The sequence below is a fragment of the Thermobia domestica genome, chromosome 1 (genome assembly GCF_964235325.1).
Source record: "Thermobia domestica chromosome 1, izTheDome1.hap1.1, whole genome shotgun sequence".
Lineage (NCBI taxonomy): Eukaryota > Metazoa > Arthropoda > Insecta > Zygentoma > Lepismatidae > Thermobia > Thermobia domestica.
In genome coordinates this window covers 100,984,001-101,010,363 of record NC_137454.1, presented here as the reverse complement: position 1 = coordinate 101,010,363, position 26,363 = coordinate 100,984,001, and the positions used below count along the sequence as shown (strand labels likewise).

At 35.8% G+C, this 26,363-nt stretch overlaps 1 protein-coding gene across 2 annotated transcripts; it reads right to left on the bottom strand.

Moving 5' to 3' along the window:
• LOC145687706 (transmembrane protein 231) lies at positions 1-24,321 on the bottom strand. 2 transcript variants are annotated; one of them, XM_081761162.1, is made up of 5 exons: positions 24,127-24,319; positions 18,168-18,334; positions 13,324-13,452; positions 8,372-8,597; positions 1-1,268 (listed from the first exon to the last, which is right to left on the bottom strand). In XM_081761162.1, exons 1-5 carry the CDS (start codon positions 24,263-24,265, stop codon positions 997-999), a joined length of 933 nt encoding a protein of 310 aa, XP_081617288.1. In that variant the 5' UTR covers positions 24,266-24,319; the 3' UTR covers positions 1-996. The 2 variants fall into 2 exon arrangements, with proteins under 2 accessions (XP_081617288.1, XP_081617294.1); XM_081761168.1 differs by lacking the exon at positions 13,324-13,452 and having other exon boundaries at positions 24,127-24,321.
• Between the last annotated feature and the right edge of the window lie 2,042 nt (positions 24,322-26,363).

Here is a 26,363-nt window from a genome sequence, read left to right as displayed (position 1 = left end):
AAAAAATGCAAGTAAAACCATCGTACTAAGTATGACAGAAAACTATAGCTGTAAATTGAAAAACTAGTGAAATAATGTTCCTAAAGGTATACGTATAATCAGCTATGGTAAACATGAAATTTTAAATGTGTACTTTGTGATTAAGAATAATAAACAAGTATTCTAAAAGCGCGTTCCCCAAAGTTATTTCTGTTATCTCTCTTACTTTTTAGTGTTTTTTTTAGTTACGAAGAACATATTTAGGAAAACTTAACTGCATGTTGGAATACATATTATGGCGATTTTAAGGACATATTTGCATGCATATTTTGGAATTTCTTAGTGCATAACTATTATAAGCACTGGACGTTTTATCTGAAACATCTTGTGTACATACAAGGTGGATGATTTATCTTGATACGCTCGATGAAACTTTTAAACTAATTGAATGAAAAAAAGCTGGAATTTTGTACCATGCAAGTATCTATAGGAAAGACGCTATATGACATACTCTGTGATACCACAAGGTTAACAGTGTTACCAACTCATTTGTTTTTTTTTTTCTTTTTAATGGCACTAGTCAGACCATTATATATTTTAAATCTACATGCAAAAACAAAACATACAATACCACACTTTTTACGCAGTGTTGCAAACTACGAAGGCTATAGTATCACAAACATCGATATATGTGTATACCGATGTGATTTCCTTCTTATGGAATCCAGGAGCCGCCACTGAATGTTGGTAAGTTTTAGTAAATATTCAGATTACATTTTAAAAGATAAATAAATAAAAGATGTGACTTCATTCACTCACGTATCCGTTTCTTCATCACAATAAGAAAACAGGCATTGATACCTACACATGTCGAATTTCCTGAGAATACAATGCCCTTTAAGTACACACCACACTAACAAAACAGTAATACTTTCAAAGTGATACTCACATACGTTGCACATACACACTTTTAGGGCTACTTTCGCTCTTTACAATACGACACTTTCAAGTCTTGTATCACTGATAATGCAATTTCTTCCATGGAATTTCTCGTACACTGGTTACTAGTTGATTTTTGAAGACGTATGTTTTTATTTTCCTAAATATGAAGATAAATATCACTAATATGGACAAGTACTGAATCCACGCCCACTTCATTATTTGCCAGAATCCTGGTGTATAAAGTACCTGTTGTTCAGGATAATGAATTGTGGCAGATATCACAAACGGTGAATCAGATGCTCGTCCAGTTGTCCAGTACGAGTACACGTTCTCCAAATGTGTAGAAACTGAAAAATATGTTTATATATAATAACTTAAGGAATTAAACTAAAACATGATTAGAAATATGAACCGATCTTCCTCAACGGCGTTTTCTAGAATCATTGACTGCAAGGATGTGATTAGGAGTTGCAGGCGATGCTTTAAGAAAACACCGCTGAGGAAGATACGAGTACTTATTGAAAATTTAAGCAATTATTAAATGACAGACATATACCAAGGTTAGTCCAATATGAAATTTATATATACATTAAGAAAAACTAAACAGGAAAATCATTTGGTTAAAATTAAAACAAAAATAGTAGATAAAATAAAGTCTCCTTTTACAACCCTGAAATTCACTAAGTGAATTTGAGTTAAATATAATTTCCCCTATTATATAATACCCTATTATTTCACCTATATAATATACTATATAATAATTTCACCTAAATATTATTTTCAATCACAGATTTCTGTCTTACACAATAAATAAAGTCTTTACAATAACCTGTGAATTCACTTAGTCTTCTGATTGCTTTGCCATAAAACGTTTTTCTAGTGTAGGAGGTGCACATCAAAACCATGTGGTGTTTTGTTCTCGAGTCCACATTTTTCGTGATATCAGGAAAGCAACTGCTGCGTCGGAAACTTCCATCCTTTGTCTCTAAGCAGTGCAGGTTTTATTTACTAGGTAGCAGCAGTTGAGTCACAGTGCCTGAACGAGTAAGACGTGTTTCTAATACTGCTTGAGATATGGAATTTTCGATTGAAGAGCAACGGATAATTGTGAAAATCCTCATCGCAGCTGGACGTTGTGCATCAGGTACTCATTGCCAATTGAATGATGTGTGTGGTGATAGTGCTCTTGTAGAAAGCACTATTACGAAATTAGCGTGAGTTCAAGGCATGGCGAACGAATATCAAAGATGGGAAGAGGTCTGGACGTCCAAAAACAGCATCAACTGACGTTAACATTGCCCACGTTGAAATTTTCATCACGGAAAAAAGGCATGTCACCATGCAGGAGATTTTGTGATACACTAGGGCTAACAATTAGGACACCAGAACGAATAATGGCAAACGAACTGGCCCTCTCGTTTCTTTTCGCTGAGTTCTACGAATGCTTAATGACGATCAAAGAGGCAACCCTTTCGGGATCTTAGGTTTTTGGGATATATTTTAGACTTTCAGTCAAGCAGCTACTGCATCGTTAGTATTTATCCTAGGATCATGGTTCATACCTCATTCTCTTCAGAATAGAGCAGGCTTTCAAATGGTACCACTTACATGCCCATACCATATACCAGGAGAGGAAAAAGTGATGTCAAAGGGAAAATTTTGGGGGAAAAACATTTTTTTCACACTTTGGGCCCCTCTGTAACGGCCCTATGTGAACGTAGAGATCTCAAAAAAATCTGATAAATAGTACTTGGTGAACTGAATGTGTATGCCAAATTTCAAGTTTCTATCTTGAATAGTAACGGCGGGAGAAATTTTATCAAAAATCCCAACAATGCCCCAAATTACCGCAAACCCTGATCTCAGGTAAAAAAAAAAAAAAAAAAAAAAATCCTGAGACATCTCTATTTACCCTAGGACTATAATCCGCCAATCATTCTCTTCAGAATAGAACTGCCTTTCAGGCGGTACTATTCACATATCTCCATCTAAGGCGGGAAAATCCCGAAGGGATTTTTTGCTAAAAATATCCCTTTTGTCAACTTTTTGCCCCTCTGTACCCCCCTGTTTTAACGCAGAAATCTGAAAAAAAATCTGTTAAATACTAGTCGGTGGACTGAATGTTTGTGCACAATTTCAATCTTCTAGGTGCAAAAGTAAGCCAAAAAAAAAAAGAAAGAAAAAAAGAAAATGCCCCATATTACACTATACAGAAGTATATTTTGATAAAAATTCCCTGAAACATCCCTAATTACCGTAGGGTCATGGTTCGCCCATCATTCTCTTCAGAATAGAACTGCCTTTCAGACGGTACGACTCACGTGTCTCCATCATGTATCTGAGGCGTAAAAATATGGGAAAGGTTTTTTTTAAAAAAAAAATCTTTTTTTTAACTTTTGTCCCCTCGGACCCCCTTCTGCTAACGCAGAAATATGAAAAAAAAATTTTGGTAAATACTACTCGGTGGACTGAATGTTTGTGCAAAATTTCAATCTCTACGTGCAAACATAAGCCCGCCAAAAAATAATGAACATAGGCTTAATAAAAGAAAATATATTTTTTTAAAATTATAACGTCATCACCTCCTATGTCTCGACGCAGGAGGGTGTGAAACCATTCGTAAGGTCTTCTACAATGCCTCTGGACTTGTAAAAAACCGGACAAAAAAGCTCAAATAGGAGAGTTTTAAGGCAATGTACCATGAAACACCCGTATGGTACAAATTGTACCATAAGATCCCGTTGGAAATTTGACACGCTTCAGAAGAGAGGGGCGCAATCTCTTGGAAAGTGTTGTGACAACGGATCAATCACAGATTCACCACCCCCACAAAAATTTCGTCAGGTAGCATCCAATGAGAAGGTGCTGTAAGCTATCTTCTGGAATTCCCAGGAAGTGATATTGTCCCATCCTGTTCCGAAAAGTTATTACACTTACGAATGTGAATTTTGTACACTTTTGGATACAGAATTTTTGCCAAAATTGACCGCAATGTTGACGTAGGGATCTCAAAATCACTGGAAAAATACGTAGTTTCGTAGTGTGCGAAATTTCAATGAGATAGAGTGATTCTTTTAAAACTCACGGATTTTATTTGGGTCTAGAATTCCTAACTGAGGTCCAATTCTCATGCGGTTTGTGGCAAATGATCAAGTAAGGATGGGAGATTTATGGGACTATGTTTACTGGTTTAAATTCATCCGGGGTAATATCGGCCACGCCTCAAGAAAAACAGCAAATATTCACCAGTGTACTTTGCAACTGGAATTAGGTTTTGGATTTTTGAAGCGAAATTGCAGAATACAAATTAAGTGTTAGCGGTAATACCCAAAAATCCCATGTTGAATAGCTACAGCCGATTTCTTGCGACAAACAACGGAGAGATTTCTTGGGCGACCTAAGGAGTCGATAAATGACATTTTCCACAAGAGCTGCCTACAGGGTCCGATGCTTCCCTGTCTCACACAGAAGCGATCCTGTTTCTTCCAATTTATTCACTAGCAACCATAGGTATATTATGTTTCTACCTGGGGCAGAACGTGAGGCAAATTTATTTCTAAATGACCTACGCGAAGCAACAACAGATCCAGTTTGCCAAAAACTTTTAACAATAAACTCATGTTGCTCCAAAGAGTACACTATTCTCATTGTGTTCTGATTATACTCACACAGTAGCACAGAATTATACAGCGCAATTCCCAATACAACGGCCCAGTTTCCTATTTCTTATTCTTATTGACCTTGGCGAGGTTTCCATGTACGAAGAAAACTCAAATCTTCACACTGCACCGCACTTGATTCCAATTGTAAGGTACACTGGCGAATATTTGCGGTTTTTCTTGAGGCGTGGCCGCTATTACCCCGGATGAATTTAAATCAGTAAACATGGTCCCATAAATTTCCCATCCGTCTTTGATCATTTGCCACAAACCGCATGAAAATCACCCTGTATCTTGAAAACTAAGGGCGGGATTTTTTTTTTTTTTTAAATCTCAAGGTGACCGATCTTTATATATATTTATACGAAGTTGTGTAACAATTTCCTAAAACAAGACTATTTGTCCCTGAATCATGGTTCATACCTCATTCTCTTTACAATAAAGCAACCTTTTAAAACAACTCGCATGCCCATATCATACACCAGAAACGGAAAATTAGGGAAAATCCGGGAAATTTTTCCGAAAAATCCTCTTTCTGAAAACTGTGGGGCCTCTCGGGACCCAGGTTGACGTAGAGCTCTCAAAAAAAAAAAAAAAAAAAAAAAAAAAGTAGTTGAGGTGTACACGTATATGCAAAATTTCAATATATCTTGAAAGCTAAGGGCGGGAAAAAATTTGAAAATTGCATCAAGATAAAATGTAATGTCACGCGCCCCCGCCCCCACTTGGCGCCACCAAGTTGATCATTTGGTTCTAAAACGCATCTGGGTTATTCTTTGGTCCATGTCTGACTTGACGAATAATAAAAAAGCCCGCCTTAAATACTTTTTATAGTTGGATTATGGCATTATATATCGAACACTTAAGGGCATTAGTGTGAATATTTAATCAATATTTTCTATCAGTGAAGAACAGGCACCTGTATGAGTGATAAAACTTTGTGTCATTTATTTGGTTGAAACCAGCCTCTTATGACAATTATAATTAACAATTTTGAAATTTGAGATACATTTTATTAACAAAGTTGTATTACTTCTTGTACCGAACGGGTTATGCTATATATCGATCAATGAGATTTTAATTATCGAACAGGATGTTTTATATATTGAACAGCGAGGCTTAAATATCGAACAGGATATTTTATTTTTAAACAAGTTCACTTGAATTGTTATATGGATATAGTAACATTGTAAACACATTGCAATAATTCTAAAATATAAACTAAGATAGCAAATACAAAGAGAAATACATTTAAAATGTTCTATGCTACAAAATATTTGTTTCATATCGCCACTCTTCAGCACACAGAGCCGCATCTTATGTTAATATTTTTTGTTGCGTTTCTTCTTCAGTTCTTCCCGGTACTCCTCGGAAGTTATTACATGTATTTTCTTCAACCTAAATTGATGAGGTTTCTCCGGGGCTTCAGGAATTTTGAGTAACTCCTTGAAAGAATCATCACTATTACTTGAGGAATTCTTCCAGATCATCAAACACGAACTTAATATTCTGATGAGCAGTAAGGAAGAGTTGTTGAGAAGGTGAAGGAGTACTCTGATCACTCTTTTGCTGTAGTTTTTCCACTGGGGTCTTCAGAATATCGGCAACACACTTGCTATAGTCCACAGCAGCAGGACTCAATGGATAAAGACCACACTTACGAAAAATGCTTTTCACAATTTCTGGTTTCACGGCAACATCCCAAACTTCCTTCAACAGGGATGCAAAATTTACCTTCGTTACAGATGCTATGAGAGTTTTAATTTTGCATTCAATGCTCGTTTCAAGGGTGAAAATACACCTACGTCTGCTGATTGCAGAAAATGAGTGTCGTTGGGGGAAAAGACAATACAACAGTATTCCATGATCGTGATAATATTCACTGACCTGAAGTGATAGATGACTCTTGTGCCCATCAAGAAAGACAATAACAGGAAGTGCGATTTTCTCAGTCTCTACCCACGACCTAAACCGTTGGAGGTAAATCAAAAATGCTGTAATCTTCATACAGCCAGTTTCTGTTTTCTCGGAAATCCTTGGCTCGGGTACACTATTCTTCATAAAGTCGTATGTTGCTGTAGACGATCATAGTTGGGGCGCAACGACCATCAGCACAGAAATTACCGAGTACCGTATTTTTCTTTAGAAGTTGCTGTAAGCTGAAGCTGTTCTCTCACACCAAGGTACTTTCCTGAAACCTTGTAGAAAGGAAGTTTGTTTCGTCTGTGTTCAAGGATCCTTCTCGGGTCTTCCAAATTGCACTTAATCCCTCAGAATCAAGATAGATCGAAAGATCAGTAAACCAGCCGCGTATTCTTTCTTCCGAAACCACAACCCTGCCCTTGCTAGTAGTTTCAGCCTTCTGAGACAGGCAAGGTGTCGTCCCATTAAACATCAGAAAAAAGTTTTCTCTGGTCCTCCATGCTTGAACGGTGCGCTTCTTCCAGAAGACTATACGATTTGCTGAACAGTGTCCAGTTACTTTTCTTCAACCGAAATCCTCTTCTTACCATGTTCACCATCCATTCAAAAATTCCGTCTTCTTCTTGTGGGCTCAGGAGCGGCTTCCGCTCAAGAACAATCTCAATCTTTTGATGCCCAGATAACTTATCATTTAAATTTGTTAGAGGAAAGTGGAAGTATTTTGATGCGTGCCTTTGGGACATCATACCAGACCTCACCTGCTGAACAGCTTCAGTCAAGGCAGATAATGAATACTGGTATTGTTTCAATTTATTTTGACAGACTTGGTTCTGGTTTGGGGGACACCTTCCTTGTTGGGGTTCCTAATTTTGCCCATTATTAAGTTCTGAGCAGTACTTAAGGAAACTCAACAAAAAATATTAAAAAATTATTTTTATGATTAACTTCTACTGTGTTTACTAGTCTATACATTGAGGAGGAGGACAGCCCGGGGAAAAGAGTCTGAAATAATGTGATCAGTACGACGTTACGACCTCGATTAGGTAGGCTCTCTATCACGAAACATTACTAAAAAGGTAAATCTAAATATTTTTATAACGGTTTGAACCCAAAAACATCATATACAGAGTGGAAGCCTTAAAATTCAGCGCAAAACGGGTATTTAGTGCAAACATATCAACAACTTAGTTAAATTAATATTAAATCAACAATAGCCCTTCCAATTACAATAATGTTCGATACAAAAGAACATTTTTCCTTAAAGGAATCTCTTTTATCGAACGGCATTTCGATATTATGAAATAGGTCTCGAATATCGAACACTGTTTTCTTTTCGCTTAAAATAAGATGATAGCTGAAAAATAACATTATAACAAATAAATATACATATATTTATATTAACACATTGCATCATTAAAAGGATACCTTATGATGACACCATCACACAAGAGAAAAAAGATTATTACTGTGGTGCTGCGCCTTACAAAAAATATAGTGATTTCTGCAGTCTTCAGCCAAAACCACAAACTACGAAACTTTCTCGCGTTCGCTAATATCGAAATGTATTGATTTTCATAAGGCGAGATTTGGAAGGGTGTGATCACAAATTTCAGATAGTGCGCAACGTTTTCGGTATTCTTATTTTTTAATGAAATGACCAAAGTGTTCGATATTTAGGGTTACTGCCATTACCCTACCTAAATAAGCGGTTAAAGACAACACTGCATTATGGTACGAAAACGTATTATGGATCGTAAAAGGGTTGATACTGTTACTAAAACTTTACAAAGAAAAAAAAAAATCAAAGTTTGGACTTCTAAATGCAACTTTTATATTCTCTCTTCCAGACTTTGAATATATTAACTTACCATTCCTGGCTGCATATTCTTGTAAAATTTTATGGAACATAAGAACCTCAGCAAAAGTACTTTTGGAGTCGAATATAGGTTCTTTAAAGCGAACATCCCTTCCACGCGTTGAGAGAGGTTGCTTTTGGACAAGTCTTAAATCTCCAATAACATCTAACTTGGCTCCTGGTAGACAAGATTCATACTGAATAACAGCCATGCTTTCCATGTGGAAAGTCGCTCTTTTCTGAAAACACAAACATCACATTAGTAACAGACCTAAATTTACGCTAAAGAGTAAATCTCTATGAAAAAATTATCGTCAATCTATTAGTATGATATGAATGGCAAGGAATATTTACCCAATGAGAATTGTTACCTACCTCTTGTTCTGCATATAAGGTTTAATTGAAAAAAAAATAATAATAATAATAATAATAAGCACATCACTTTAACTAATACCTACTACTACAGTAATATTTGTATAGTTAGATGTGAAAAACCCTGTTTGATATTTTTATATTTGTAGTACACTGGAGCAGTATATTAATATAGTCAACTAACAAACATTCATACTCACCATCGGACACTTTTATCAAACGATGCAGAATAAGAGAGAAAATTGGAATTAGAATAACTAATGGATGCAAAGACAAAGGTTCTACAGATTTTCCATGGAAGTTATCTAAAATTATTTGTATTTAGACATCTTTGACGACAACGTTAAGCTGACTGATACTGATGGTGAGCGTCCATTTTGTCTTAAAAAAAATGCATACTAACCACTTCACACAATTCTACTTTTCATGTAACTTAAACCAAACTTAAACTGTGGTTTATCCATTTTCTAAGCTTTCAGAGTTTACTTGTACAAATCATCATTTATTTTATGTAGAAGTTTCACTTTTATAATATTATTCTCTTTTGAATAATTTGATAGACGTGATATAGGATCTTCATTCTTTGGATCCAGATATGCGTCTTTAATCTCACATTTATATCTCTAGTTTGTTAATTGGCTGGATTAAGGTTTAGCGTCCCTTTCAACACTGACGCTATATGAGACGTCGACCGACAGTTTAAGGTGGAATCCGAACCACTGTAATGAGTTCAAATTTCAATACTCCCACTGAGAATCGAATCCGGGACTTTGTGCATCAAAGTCGCTAGCCACTTGAAGTTTTTATTCTTCAAGTCTGACATCCTCCGTGTAGAAATCTATTTTCGTTGTTGCAATACGCAAGTAAGTACTAACAAATAAATAATATGTTCCATACTGTCTGTATGAAAATAAATATTTCTTACTTATTTAACATTAAGCCCACCACATATCGTCCATCGTTGAGGTGTAAAGTACCGAAACAAAAAAGTTTCTTCTGGTGATAAAAATCCATATAAATACCTCAATATTATCAGAGACAAAAAATTGCACTCTTTTGAACTTTCACACAACCAATAACCAAAAATTGTACACATGTACTACATAGTTGTCACCTAGAGACTATAAACAGTATTAAACTTCTACTTGTGGTGTATTCAATAGATTTTATACTGTTTTAGGCTTACTATAAGTATCCACTAACTAATATTCCGTTCTTTCTTTTTCACATGATATGATTTGTTGGCACACTAACATTAGCTACTTTATCCGTATTCTTATATAATGATTTCTCCGTATTGTTGCCTATGGTTGTAGTTATAATAATAGCATGAGCGTCAGTTGGTCTAACTTTCGTGCCCCTGGGTCCCTGCATAGGACCACCCCTCTAAATTTTGCCACGGGTAACCTGACCCACCACCTAAATTTTCGAAGGGGTACATAGGACCACCATCCTTAAATTTTGATTCCCAAATTTTAAAATTTGGTATGGTAGTGCAGGACCAGGGAATGTACCTCTTAAGTTTGGGTAGTTCATGTCATTCCATTTCATAGATAAAAACTTGCTAAAAATGGACATTTCGGAGGTTTTTGCCTATTTGGTCCTCTTTGATGAGACTTTATTACCTGCTGATCTCTCTTGTGGATAAGCGCTTAGCGAATGAGCCTCTGGCATAAGAGACCCGGGTTCGATTCTAGGCGAGAGTTCATATGGTTTGGATTCCGCATTAAGCTGTAGGTCCACGTTATATAGAATCGCTGCTGAAAAGAAAAGATAATGTGTTATAATAGAGAATAGACTCCTATATTCAACTACATAAGCGTATAACGTAATAAATCCACATCAAAGGGAATAAATTAAGTCAAAAACCTCCAAATTTTGAATTTCTGGCAATGTTACATCCATAAAAGAGAACAAGATGGACCACCCACATTTATAGAGGTATATGTTATAGCACAGCCAACAAGAGATGGTCTCTGAAGTTTCTTACCACATGCTGAGAGAAAATGCAGCCCTTACTTTGGTGCTAATGTTATCAACCACTGTCACTCTGTCTTACACTATTAAATTCCATTATAGATGCACTGAAATAAGCCTTGACACGCAGGTAATGGTAATGACGCTGCGAGCTGTCAAAGACCTTCTCTTGCTGGCTCCTCTATAGGATCCTAGAAAAAAAATTTACAGGACAATTCCTATATTTGAGGGGTGGTCTTATATACTCCTCCCAAAATTTAAGAGGGTGGGCATCAATGCACTCATAACTTATAAAAGTGAATGGATCTGTATATTCATCCATATAACCATATAAAGTAATAATGCTTCATGAAAGGAGATAAAAAAAAAAGAAAGAACGAAAACCTCCAAAATTGGATTTTTTTTTTTTTTTTTTTTTTTTTGCAATTTTCTACCCAAAAAGGGCACGAGATGGACCACCTAAACTTACAGAAGCATACTCCGGTCCTATACTACCATACCAATTTTTAAATTTATAAACTTTCAAAATCTAAGTGTGGTAGTCCTATGTATATCTCCCAAAATTTAGGAGTTTGGCCAAGGTACCCTGCCAAAATCAAGAGGACATTAACCCTTATAACATCATACCACGAGATCAGGTCACGTAACGTCCCTCAGCCACTCAGAAAAAAGTGCCAGCAACTACTGCTCGTACTACTATAATTTACACTGGTATATATATTTGGGTTCTACAGAACATTTACCAAATTTTGTTTTATGATAATTTTCAAATTTCAATGTATCCCTTCCAAACTTTTAGAGGAATGCGTTAATTTACTCATGTCATATAAAAGAACATGGACTCCTATACCATGTAATGTGATAAACGCTCATCAAAGGGCATAAATTGTCAAAAACCTCCAAAATTTAAATATTTGGCATACCCATAAAGAACACAGACCACCGAAGTGTACAGTGGTATATATCAGTCCTAGAAAACATTTGCTATTTTTTGTTTTTTGACAATTCCAAAATTTAAGGAGTGATCCTATGTACCCTCCTAAAATTTAAGAGGGGTGCGCCAGTGTAACCGTATGTTATGAAAGAAAAGGGACCCCTGTACACTCATACAAACATATAACGTAATAAAGTCTCATCAAAGAGGCACCAATTGGCAACTGTTTACCCATGAAGTAAAACGAGACGGACACTCAAACTTACAGAGGTACATACCCTGGTCCTATACTACCATATCAAATTTTAAATTTGGCAATTTCCAAAATTTAATGAGAGTGATCCTATGCACAGCTCCCGAATTTTAGAGGGTGACCAATGTACCCATGCCAAAATTTAGAGGCGTGGTTCTACACCCCAGCACCAAGGGCACAAAAGTTAGGGCAACCGACGTTCATAGTACTATAATTTATATTGATCTTTTATATGTATTCCTTCCCAACAAATGGATGTGATATATTTCGATCGAGTTTTCATATCCTGTCGATATTGATTTTCGATATTTAATCCGAATATCGCAGGTCGTACTCGAGCTCATTCCACTTACTCACTCACTGTCACAGCAAGTAGTTCAGGTTAGTACTAGAGTAGAATGTCTAAATAACAATTATGGTTAAAAATAACAGCTGGATCTTTCTTAGAGGATCATCAAATGATAGTTTTATTATGGTCATTCGATTAAAAATTTGCTATTTTTTTTAACTAGACCAAAGTAAGTTCAAATGCAAAATATTATCTTTTCCACTGGAATTAGCCATACCCCCGACAGTTATAATGGCGGCCAGTTTTCGTGAAAAACACATCTTTATCTATTTATTTATTTTTGTAGTGTTTGATAGAATACATATACAGACAGAAATAAGGTCTTATTTTGAAGGTAAAGCATTGCCCTTTCAGCTCAAAATATCAGTTTTGCAGTACGAGGTATAGTTGGGAAAACACATACGACCAAGTTTTGTGAACATTTTGCTTATTTTGGGCATATTCAATATTTCATACTCTACAGTGAATGAAGTACAAAATAATTATTTTCCATGGACACACAAACACACACACACACACACACACACAAAATGACTGTGTTATTTTCTACACACACATGAATTTCAACATTTTGAAAACTTTGAAAAGTGAAAGTTGCCGTTTTCAACCCGAAAAAAATCACTGTGTGTAAGATTAGATAACTTATAACTAACAATAGGCCTAAACTATAGTTAACACGCACACATACGTACACAAAAAAGTTTTGTAACTGCAATGCATATCTGTGTTATGTCATTTCGCACGTGCATATATATGACGCATGTACGACAATGGAAATAAAATGATTTCAAGAGAAATGGAAGCTAAATATGTATGTAGTTCTGACAAGTGCAACGTTGGGGACATAGTAAGGCCCAGAGAAAGAGGTAGCTAAGCGCAGTGGGGGAAGAAAGAGATAATGTTCTACCTTTGAACTTACTTTGATCTAGCTAACTGTGCAAAATTTCATCAGATTCCGTTAACATGATTTTACCAATTTTCCAGATATTGATGATTCTCCATATAATGATCCAACTTCTTTGTATCTACATTAAATTAAGGTTTCTTTCCTACAAGATAACAAGACTGAAAAACACTTACATGGAGCTTATAATCGAACAAAAGAAACAGTTTCACTGAGTGAATATTTTCTGTTTGTTCCAGTATTTGGTCAAGTTCAATATGAAGAATGTCCTTCTTCCCATCACCATTCACATCATCTTCTCTTACCTGCAAATTAAAATATTTAATACTTTCCTTTGAATTATATATATAAGTTTACTTTTTAATTTAGGTACTGACCTGTACGTTACAGAAATCAGAAATTATTATTATTATTTTTCGGATAAGACAGTAAGAACTCATGCCAGTGGCATGGTACAAGGGCTACTGGAAAAATTCTGCAAACTACTACTAACAGTGGAGTCAGTGTTCCGCTATTGGAAAAATTCGAAAGAATAGACCTTCCTTTTGAAGAAGTAACTCAGAAACCACTGTCGAAATACGTCTACAGCTGCTTCAGGTGATACGAAGTGCTCACTATGCATCTTATTTTTCATGTATGGAAACAAAACAAAAAAAAATCATTAGGTGCCCACCTTGAGAGCTTAAGCATCCACTAACCATCCATTGTACTTTAGAAAGAATAAAAGCTTACTGTTTCACATATGACAGCAAGTGCTGAAGCTTTTAGAAGAGAAATGAGTGACAAGTTTCTGCCTTTTTCCGTTTATTTTTATATTTTTCTAAGAAAACTGCCAATGTAAAACAGGGTGTCTACTGGAATACCAGAAAGTAAATTCATAACTTTTTCATGACTTTTCATGACCTTTTTGTTCAAATTTTCATGACCATGGCGATAAACATTTACCATTAGTAATAATAAACCCCTACCATCAGTGGTGCATCGGAACTATGCGGGTCGCTAGTCTTAAATATCACTTATTGTGAATCTTAAAGAAAGAATCTAAAATTCTGCCGCCTTGTGCTCGAGCACAGAATAGCACTTACCTAAATACGGGCCTGCTCTTACCAGTTAATCACTCTATACTGTATTTGAAGTTTTAATTCTGAGTATAATTATCCATCTAGCAGAAATTTGTCTAAAATTAAGCACTCAGAGAACTGCCCAAAGACAAAACAAATTATCAAAGAAATTCGTTTTAAAAAAATAGATCATCAAATTTAAAATCTGGAAACTCAAACGAATAATATTATTTGCATAAGTCTAAAGGCCCAAAAATACACAATTTACATTTCTTAGAAGTAAAGAAATAGCAGATCACAAAGTTGGACAGTAAAAAGTTGTTACTATATTACAGAGACTAGAAGATGAAATGGGGAGCAGCTAGGAAGACAGTAAAGTACCAGTAAGCCAGCACTAACTGTTGGGGGAAATTCTCTTAATTACTGACCTGATACAACTGTTTCAGTACATGCAGTATGAGGTATAAAAGTATGAAGTATAAAAATATATTCTGAGATTTCAGATTTTCATGACCAATTGGGTAAATAAAGGACTTTTTCATGACTTTCATGACCACTAAGCAAAATATATGACTTTTTCATGACTTTCATGACTTTCATGACCAGTAGACACCCTGTAAAATATAAATCACACGAAAAAGTCACTTTACCTCCCAAAAAAAGTAACTTTTAGTGACAAACTTGAAAAAAAGTAACTGTAGTTAAAAAAGTGACTCACTATGAGCCCTGATATTGAGAATAAAAACTGTCTCTAATTTCATAAAACTTCAGTTTCTATAATAAATTTCAACTGAAAACAGGCTCATACACAATATGGCTTCTGTGACATGTTCTTCCTTCAAAGATATTTTACCTAAGATTGTAAGTTTATTACCTGCGTCCTGCTGGGTACCCCCACACTTAATAAATTACATATAGGTGTTTCTAATACAGTTTCTTAGTAGGTTGACTTCCGAAAATCAAATTTTCCTAATTATTTCTAAATATTTTTTGGGCCCCGCAGTCCTGGAATTGAGCTCACATTTCGATCTTTCTCTTCATATATCTTCGTGTACCCTCGTGAGTCGCGCAACAACCATACTAATAACGTAGATTTTTAGCACTGTAATTCTTTATTATTCTGGTACCTAAATTCCTTCCTCACTAAAAGAAAGCCATTTTCACTACTCTTTAATTCTTTAATTACACTGTTATATTTTGTGAAATTTTATTTATTTTTCTCATTTACGTAGCTCAAGATGGCGTCACTTCCGGTTCCGTCAAAACAATACGTAAGCAAATGTTTACGTTCTCAACAATTCGAAATAAACTTAAATCACATACCTCGCATTAAGGAATGTAATATAGAGCTGATAATGACTATTATCCGTTGACATTTCCCCTTCTACTTCAAATTGTCTGCATTAGAAACTACAAAGGTGACATATGTAGCTTGTGAACATATAGGTCTATTTACGTAATCTGTTTATATTATATTTGATTGTTTATAATCTTTCATACGGCATTCGGCACCGATATACTCCCGTTTTTATACGAAATAATGTACTACACCCCCTTTTATTGTAATGCTATTCATAATTACTAATATCTATGTCAAATATACCAGCAGCCAGCATGCCTACGATACATCATTTATCACGATCACCGCGTAATCCTATGACTTCCAACAAATTCTTCGAATAAATTTATATTGTTATACGCAAATAAATTACTATACAGGGTGTTCCAAAACACCGACAACGTTTGGAAAGTGATTCCTGACACCAAAATAAGACAAAAAGTACAGACCATCCTGGGTGCACAAATGCTTCCTTTCGGTGTTATAGGCTGCCGAAAACATGAAAAAATGAACTTTAAAGGTCCATAGCTCCAAAACTATGGGACCTACCATAGTCGGTTTAAGAGTTCACTTAGTAACTAGTATGCGCCCTATCCAAATATCCTGCGGTACTTCCTTAACAATTCTTATGAGAGTAGTTGGAGAGTACTTCAAATTATATGCCCGCAGCCAAACTCCCTCTATAAAAATTGCTTCGTGAGTAACTTAGGATTCTGAAACATGTATGTTTGGTCAGTGAAGTCTTGACCCGACTACGGTAGGTTCCATAGTTTTGGAGCTATGGACCTTTAAAGTTCATTTTTTCAGTCTATAACTCTAAAAGGAAGCATTTGTGCACCCAGGTTGATCTATACTTTTTGTCTTATCTTGGTGTCAGGAATCACCTCTCAAACGTTGTCGGTGTTGTTTTGAAACACCCTGTATAACTCGAATGAAACAAACTATATTGTCAACAAGTATTCTTGTACACAGGTAACATAAATCGGTATATAGTGCAAAGGGGTAAACAAAACTAAAATCAATCATACACATATTTATGAACACCTATCCATTTCAATGGTACTACTTGCTAAAAAGAAAACCGTAACACAATCAATCAATGTAAAGTTAGTGGAAAACTAGATCAAGGTAAATGTAGGTAGCTAGGCAATTACTACTGTGTTAATTAATAATATATCAAATTCAATTTAAATTACTAGAGAAAACAAAATGTATGCTCATTGTTAATTACTGCTGCTGGAAGTGATATAAAAACAAGGAGGAAATCCAAATACTTAAAAATGAAACCTAAATATCTACTAAAATATCCATTTAGGGTACATACCCGGGTATTTACCTGCTGAAATAAATATCTAGGTGTTTTAAATCACAAGGTATGCCCTCTACGGACATATTCTGAATCGGACAAGGTACAGATTTTTCTTAAATGTATTTCCGCCCTATTTACCTCCTATACTATATTTTGTGCAGTGGCGTATTTAGGGGTGGGTGGGTATCGGGTTCAAGCGCCCTTCTACCCAAAATAAATTTGTTAGTTTTTCGCATCCTACGTACAACAATAATCCTTCTTACCATTTCTAAGAATTTCATTGACTTTCCATTTTCTTATGCTCTTTGTTCATAAATAATACTGTATTTGTCAAATTTGATTCCACGTAAGAACTGCGTTCTTTTTTCTTTCTTTCGCCCATTCTTCTCTTTCGTTTCTTTTTCTCAGTTGCTACTTTCTTTCGTTTCTCGTACAGGGTGTCTACTAAAATTCCAAAATGAAATTTTGTAACTTTTTCGTGACGTTTTCTTTACCAGATCATAAAATTTCCTAACATTTTCAATAGCGAATTCGGGTGCGAACTAGGCCGAATTTTCATCCATGCGATAGGAACGTACTTTGCTTGCGATTTGGTAGCGTCTAAAGTCGACCATAGACATTTTAGGTGGTTCCCCCCCCCCTCCCTCCTTTTCTGCTTCCCCAATAACGTTCTTGTGTGTTTGGGTTTTAAAGGGTGAAAAGGAAAAATACTAGTGCTTATTCACGTGTTGTGCATAGGCCCCCAACCCCCGAAATAAAATCCTAAATACACCACTGCTTTTGTGTATTAGTTACAGGGAGAACTTAATGAAAAATAAATAACTGTTTAAACACGGCTCGCAAAATCCCGGGTGTCAGACCGCCATGGCGACTAGAAATATGAGTCTGGCCCCTAGCATTTTTGAGTTTCGAATTCCAAATTTTTACCTATCAGTAGTTCTGACTTGGTGCTTGGTTCTCAAAACTTGTGCCTAGATCAGAACATTTTCGAGCCCTGGCTTAGAAAGTTCGTAAGGAAATTTCCTGCATTTCTTAAACAGACAGCAAAATTAAGTTATTTAATGGTTCTTTTTGAGGTAATGAGCTCATAAATGTTTTCTTCCAACATTACCACATTGCATGTAATACGAACCTCTATGATATTTATATTGCAAATGCATTCCCCAAATAGGAAACTGAAAGAGATCGTTTCCTTCGTCTTATAGAAGACCGAATTGCAACGCAGCTACCGAGCTAAATTGTTAATGTTACTTCATACTGAAATACAATTAGCCAACACATTATATTCCACATTAGCCCATAAATACTAACCTTTGTTTCTGGACATCTGACGAAATTCTTCATCATCTCATTGAAGTTAGCAAAAGTACTGCACACAACTGGTTTCTCTGGCCTTCCTGTCTCCAGAAGCAGTACAAATTCATACTTAAAATGCACATCTGGTTGCTCCAAGTAAGTATCTATGTGCACCCAGAAACCTTAAACGATATAATTTGTTTCAAAATTTATTAAAGAAGGTCTACAAATACTGTATTCTGTTGTACATACGGTTAACCTCTCTTAAAAAGATGATAAAATTGCCCATGAAACAACACTTTATAACTATACATTTTTTGTATTTATTTATAATTAAATACATTGCTTTAAAAATACAGTGACACCTTGGAATTAAAATTTAATCCGTTCCAGAATCTCATTCGCGTTGCAAGACAATTCTCTCTTCCTTTAAAATAATATAAATTAGATTAATCGGTCTCTAGGTCTCACAAATTCGAATTTTCAACATGATTTTAACCGTGGGTAAAATATTAATAATTGAATAAATATGAACTTTTAGGACCTATGGTGAATACACTAAGTTGTTATTATATTTAAAAATTAACATGAAATAGATATAAAAGCATAAAGTTAACAGTGAAAATCACACATCTTTTCACTATTTCTTTCGACAACGAACTGAACGACAAAAATTGTGCAAGACCCAAGCGCTCGGGAAACTTACGCACTAACTCACACGAGCAAGGTGCTGACCATTTGGATTCGAAATTATTCGCGTTCTGAGGTCATCAGATTGTGGAATGAATACTGTACATAAAAGGGAACAAAACTGGTGAAATGATTTAATTAAATAACTGGAAAGAATCACAAAGTGCAAATAGTGATCTGGACTCGAACTTCCGCTGCTGAAGGGAGCTCTCTATTACTAAGGCGCTATAAACGCACAGAATCCTACTTGTTACGGATTTAAAAAAAAAAAAAAAAAAAAAAGAGAGAGAGAGAAAGAAAGAAAGAAAGAAAGAAAGAAACGAAAAGAAGACTAGATGATTATCTTTCCCAATCAATGTCTTTATCAATCTAGTATAAGTCACGGACCAGCGCACTAAATCTTTTCGCTCCCACTTCTTAGATTGAACCATAAGCCATGCTGCTGTTATTATGGAAACATTTATTCACGAAATAACAACAAAATTATAATAGGCGTTTTCAGAAAATTTTGTATTGAAGAAGACTTATCCCAAGAGCAAATTACTCCTTGTTGATTTTTATTACTTCATGAGCAATTATTCACGTCATATTCTAGGGTTGTTGGAGAAATATTTTTCTCTCTAATGAGTAAAATCAACTGAACAATTTTTAAGAAAACTATCCGAGAAAAGCTCAGCCTCGAAAGCAAACTACTCCTCAAGCAAAACGACTTATACCGTATTGTATGATTTTTAATGAAACATGTGCTTATAAAAGATAACCTCATTTATCCAAGAAATTTTTGAAAAAATCGTCGAAAAAATAATTCACCTCAAAGGGTAAATATCCCCTTGTACTTTGTTTTCATGGCTAATGAATTATGGCATATTATAGGGTTGTTAAAGAAACGTTTATTTATGAAATATGAACAAAATCACTTGAGTAATTCTTGAAAAAATTGTAATTAAAAAAACATTACCAAGAGTGAACTGCCCTTTAAAAACGAAAAATGACCATAGTACACAATATTGTGGGTTTGTTAATGGAAAGTTTACTTATGAAATATGAATAAAATTACCCACATAATTTTTGAGAAAATAATCTACATAGAACTCACCTACAAGTAAACAATTCCTGGATTTTTTTCCAGAGAAACGATTTATACAGTATTATAGGGTAGTTACTAAAATATTGATTTATGAAACGTATGAGACGTTTTCGAGAAACAACTTTCGTTTTATTATTTTCAAACTTCAGCAAACTACTCTTAATTTTGGAACTAGGAAGAAAGTTCGAACCCCCCTCCCTCCCCCATCTTATAGAAATTAAGTTTAAAATTTGGTCCAACTATACTTACTAGTACGGCCTCTAGGTGAGTGAACATTAGGAAACGGGCGCACAGACACTGAAAAATCTCTTATTTGGTATGTATAGGTCATGAAACGTCTGCAATCCGTTGAAATCTCGAATTCGATTTTTTTTTTTTTTTTCGCGATCAACACATTCATCTCGTAATATCGCTCAAAATACAAAGAAGATAAAAGTTGATGTAAATTATAGTACTATTCAGTTTATAAATTTCTGCTTAACTTTTCCCAAGAAGAAGCAATGGGTAATGTCTGAAAGTTTTATTTTTCAGCGTGTTATATGTCGAAGTGCCCTTTTTTAAAAGGCTTTGTAAGAGTAACATAGTAAATAATGATAAAATAAAGTTACTTGCTATGCAACATACTTTGCAGAACATGAAACTTATAATATGCGTGAAATCGTAAACGAAATATGAAGGAACTATGAATTTTGTATTAAAGAAAACTTCTCACTACTTAGCCTAGTTCTTAAGCTCTGAGTTTTTGTCTTGCGTCCGTATAGAGCGCCAAAGATATGAAGAACGAGACCTATTAAGGTCTGTTCCGGAAATATTGTAGCATGATTGTACTAAGTGCGTGACACGTGACAAAACGAAGTGAAACCAGTTTGAATGTGCAAATAGACAGTAGACTGAATTTCGTTTGCAGATTGTGAAGTCGTGTTTGTGTAGTGCTTAAGGTGTGGGTATGGGTAAGCGAAGTGGGCAGAAGAACGCAGAAAGAGTCTGCCATTTTCTCTGTGTAACAGAGATCGCAAAGTGACGTACAGCCATTTTATCAACGAAGGGATTGCCCGAAATACTATTTATTGTATTCTACAAAGATTTGAGGACACCGGCAGTGCCAAATACAAGAAGCCACCAGGTCGTCGGGCGCGGTTGATGAACCAACAAGAAGTGAAGAAAGTTGAATTGGAACTTTTGAACAATCCTAGTGTGTCTGTCCGCGAATTGGCCCGAAAATTGAAGTTACCGCCTACTATCACACATAGAATCACAAAAAGAGAAATTGGGCTTTAAAACGTATAAAGCAAAAGTGGCTCCAAAGTATACGAAATAACAAAAGATACGTGCACAAAGAAACTGCGCAAAATTGCTTAAAAGAATTGGATTCAGCGTTATTGAAAATACTGGTGATTGATGACGAGACGTACTGTCCTGTTGACCTTACTGATGTTGCAGGTCGTAAGTACTATTCATGTCGAGATAAAACACAGGGTAACGACAAATTCAAAAATCAAGGCTAAGGCGAAGTTTCCCAAGCAACACCTGATATGGCAAACAATGGATGCCAAGGGAAGGATTTCGGTACCTTACATTTCTTCGACCACAATGACCGCAGACATTAACCTTAATGACTGCTTTCCTTTTATCACCGGTCGCAATGTCCTTTTCTAGCCGGACATGGCAACATATCACTACGCCACTAAAGTCATCGACAACGTGAAACCAAAAAACATCGACTTCCTTAAAAAAAGACAACGCCCCTAACTTTTCGCAAGCGAGGGCGATTGAAAAATATTGGGTCCTCTGCAAAGCTGAATACCGAAAAAGACCAGAACCAGCGAAAAATCTAACTTTCTTCAAGAACATTTGGATGCGAATCTCCAAGAAAGTGGCCCAGCAGAGTAGCAAGACCCTTGTGCTGGACGTAAGAAAAAAAATTCTGAAAGTGGGAAGAGAAGGAGTTTATGGCTCAGTTAAATAGTTTTCCATATTGTTAAAGGATAATACTAATGTGAGTAAATATTATTTTTGGCTTTCATTTAATATTTTTCTTTTCAGTTCCTTCCATATGTATACTACAATGTTTCCGAAACATGCCTTATTAACATGGACTCCCAATCACGTCCGGGGCTTGAATTCGGTGCACCAATTATGCAAGATCAATCTTTAGAATACAGGCCTTTCCTCACCACAATATCTTGACTCCAAGGCATACTGAATTACGAGATCATCCCACCGGCTTCGATTCCCGAGTTACAGACTTCTGAGAAATCCTCGGTGTAATCAGTGGATTCAAAACTGTATAAGCTATACGTGAACTTAACGATAATACACTTAATTAACTCGGTAAGTGTTTGTTTCAACGCATTACAATTATATGAAATATACAATTTAATAAAGCTCAATGTGTCAATTGAAAGACACCGAGATTGATTAACTAGAGTTTATTCTCCCTTTCAACAGTGAGCCTAATGAAACATTGTCTTACAGTTTAATGCAAGATCCGAACCACATGAGCTCCCATCGGGAATCGAACTCGGGTCTCGTGCACCAAAAACGCGTACGCCAACCATATAGCGACGAGGGAGCTCACATAACAACGAAAATTAAGAGTACAACTCATCATTATCATTAACTATCATATGCATAACGACATCTTGTGCAGTAAATGGTGGAAGATGGAAAAAAAGTACGCGTTTTGAAGCTTCTTTTTTCTTTTACGTCATATAGTGTTTTCTATTATTCTCGTTTATATTTATACTCAGCCGCTGACGCGCTTGCTCCCTACGGGCGCACCCTCTTGCTACTGCTCGGACTCTCCTTCTGCGCTCCTGCCCTGATTCGGTTAGATACCGTAGAAATAATACTTTTCAGTGAGCACCTAGCACAAGTTGGTTTTTGCTTTGAAGTTAATTCGTTTTGTGCATGTAATTTTGATGCCATATGTGCACATGCTGTAGTTATACTCAGTGTTCGTAACGTATTCATTAATACAACTCTTTCCTCAAGAAACACTTTCTAAGGTAGCAAAAGTGTATTTCCTGCTTTTTTTTTTAAAGTTCAAATGTCATGAATATAAGAATTCTCTTGCGTGGCAACCTAGTAGAGGGAAGAAGTATTTTCGTATGCGTTTTGTATTTCAAGGAAGGATCCGCTCCGAAGCCCCCCTAAAAGTTTACTTACATAATACTGTAGCAGTGTTGTTATTGCTGGTTGGAAATACGAATAAGTAAGGATTCATTGTTTTTGTTATTTCTGAATAGTGCGTAGTTTGCAACACTTTAACAGTTGGAAGATACTAATTTCGAAGTAATACAGTACAGATTAATACGTATCTAATGAAGAGCAAAGACAGCATGAAAATAAGAAATATGCATGATCAACAGTTGAGAGTGAACGACGGAAATGGAAGAAATAAAATCTTTTAGATTAATGTCCCAGGATTATGTCCGGGATAGTTTTGCAACTGGGGGGGGGGGGAAATCAGGTAAAATCACCATGTTTACAGGCAAAATGAATTGATTTTACGTAAGTGTAATTACAAAGTACTTACATAACGTACCCTAATCTAAAGCATCAAAAAACACAGGTATATAGCAAGAAAGGGTTCATGTTCCGTTAAGGGGGTCCAAAACTACACTGGACCCCCTTAAGTAAGCTAAGCTAACCTAACCTAACCTAACCTGACCTAACGTAACCTAATAGAACCTAACATAACGTTATATTATGTAATCAAACAAAAATCAATAGAAAGAAGTGGAGAAGACACTGGACCCCCTGAACGGAACATGGACCCAAGAAAGCACGAAATTTAAGCAAAATATTACGCCACCCCCAGTTCCAAAAATATGCCGTGGGACCAAACAAGAGTACCCGAGAAAACCTACGGACATGATGATGATGTCCACTACCAACTAACTTGGCCAGGGATCGAATTAGGGATCCCGCGCACCAGAAATAAGCGCTCTACTACTGAAACCTGAAAATGAAAGGATAATTCTAGATAAATTATATTTAAATAAGAACAAATAAATAGTAAAACAGTCTAAAACAAATTCATGTGGGTCTAATCCGAGGCCGCCATCTGCGGAAGCTTAGCCGATTAGCCTTTTCAATAAATATTTCGAGTCGTCTACATAATTTGTCCCTAATTAATATGGCAATATAAATATTTAAACGCTACTTTCCATTTTAATCAGAAAATTATATTACCATGACTCCTATATGCAATAAGCAATGGTGGTATTACACTTAAAATTGTTGATAATATAATGAACACTGTGGCTTTAGAACAAAGGGTTGTTTTGTATTTATATAATACACTATGTGCATAAACTTCGTAAACCGCCATATTCAAACATTGTGAAGCGTAAACATAAACAAAAACAACGATTGTCGTCTATACAACAAAAGAACATAGTTTTCCACAGTGTTGCACAGTGCTGTTAATTTGGTTGGAAAGTGGCTAAATGTCAGGATTTGACTAACAGTATAAATTCTCCCCCCCCCCCAAAAAAAACTACTTTTTTCGATTGGCCACTTTGGTCTCCATTCCGTTGCTTATTGTAATGTTTGTGTTGTGTTATAGTCTATAAATTTTGCGAAAACCGATATGGAATGAGGCTCTTTATTGAAGGATTTTATATAATGATTAGACGATTGTTTTACAAACAGTGTTTCTTTCAGAAAAAAATGTTCCGGGAGCACACTTAGTATTCGGATGGGCACATATTATTTTCACAAGGTACTATTCAATCAATTTCTTATTATATTATAGATATATTATTTTGGTCTTCCACAGGGGGCACACTCAGCTCCGGGGGGCAGTTCCTCCCCGAAAAATGTCTGGAAGAAACACTGCTTACAAATATAGCGACTATCTGCTGTGAATAACTTACTCTGTAATCAAGTATTGTTTGTTAGAAGCAGTTTCGACACGTATGTATTTTTCTTGCTGTTTGTTTTGAGACAAGTTGTGCAAATGTCTTGCACACCCTCCATAATCCTACTTTGTTTTCTGTTACCTCTTGCTCCGTAACGAAGAACAACCTTGAATATCATTTAATCCAGGGGCGTCATTTAGGGGGGCAGGAGGGGGAAATTGCCCCCCCCCCAAGACTTTAAGGAATACATATACTTTAATCTATTGTCTACTAATATACTAGTACAAAACGTTAAAATCCTATGTCTGTGGTGCTCTTGTCCCCCTCAAGCGAAGTCTGAATGAAATGACCCCTGATTTAATCTGCTCAGTTTCCGTACAGTCGCAAGTAATACAGTATTAATAGCAGTGCTCGAAATGGAAATTTTAATGAACCTCAAGGGTCTTTTTTGTGTGCGATTACTACAGTGACGAGATTAACTAATGACTAGTAAAATCAGGTTCTTTTTCTCAACAGGGTATTACAGCCCCTCGAAGCTCGGAAAATTGCTTCTTTCAGAATGCAATGCCGGAAGTCATTCACGATGTGTGATTTTGGTGCAATACACATTGTCCTCTACAGAAGGTAATCCAGAAGTGATAAATCGAGAAATCTTGGAGGTCATTTGATCACACCCCGTCTTCCAATCTATTGTTGTGGAAATATTTTATCTTTTATGTAAGTATTGTCAAAAATTCAGTCCATAGCATTGCAGCACTCCGTAATGTTGTAGCCAAATGCCGTCAAAATTATATGCGGAGACTTGATTGTAGGAAGAATGTGATAACGGTATGTTCTCTTCAGACATTGAATCGATTGTTGGAAACCGCTTATCACTACCTTTTGCAGTTCTTGTCTTATACTGATAAACGTTGAAACCGGAATTAACTTATTTCTACCACTTCCAATTTCAACAGAGGTTTAACAAGGAACTTGGCCTCAATTTTTGGGAAGCTGAATCGAATGCAAAAAACAGCTTCTCGATATCTTTTACTGCTTTTACCCTATGTAAATCAACATTGAAGCCATGGGCGCCCGAAGGGGGCAGGGAGGTCCGGCTCCCCTGGTTCACGAAAATATATATGTAATATAACAAACCACGTATATTAAATACCAGACGTAATATGACAACCATGGAGATGGATCCCCATAGAAAATTTTCTTCGGACGCCCCTGACTGAAACAGTAGGTACTAGCAAATTTTAACCACTTCCGGTTTCTGTAGATTGTTGCAGGTGATAATGGGATGCTTTTTTGAGACACTGAATCGATTACAAAAAAACAGTTTGTCGCAATTTATTATCGTTTATTTCTATGGGATACTAGAAAATATTGATTTCTACCATTTCCCATACTAACAGAAACATACTTTTTAAATAACTTATATACTAACATAATACAGAAAAATGTGACATTCTTATGTCAGTGAACAATCTTGCCTCTCCCTGGCAAAATTTGAAATGATACTATTGCTTGTTACTTACGGCATAGACCGAAGCAAAGATAAATTGATCTGTCTGAGACCTT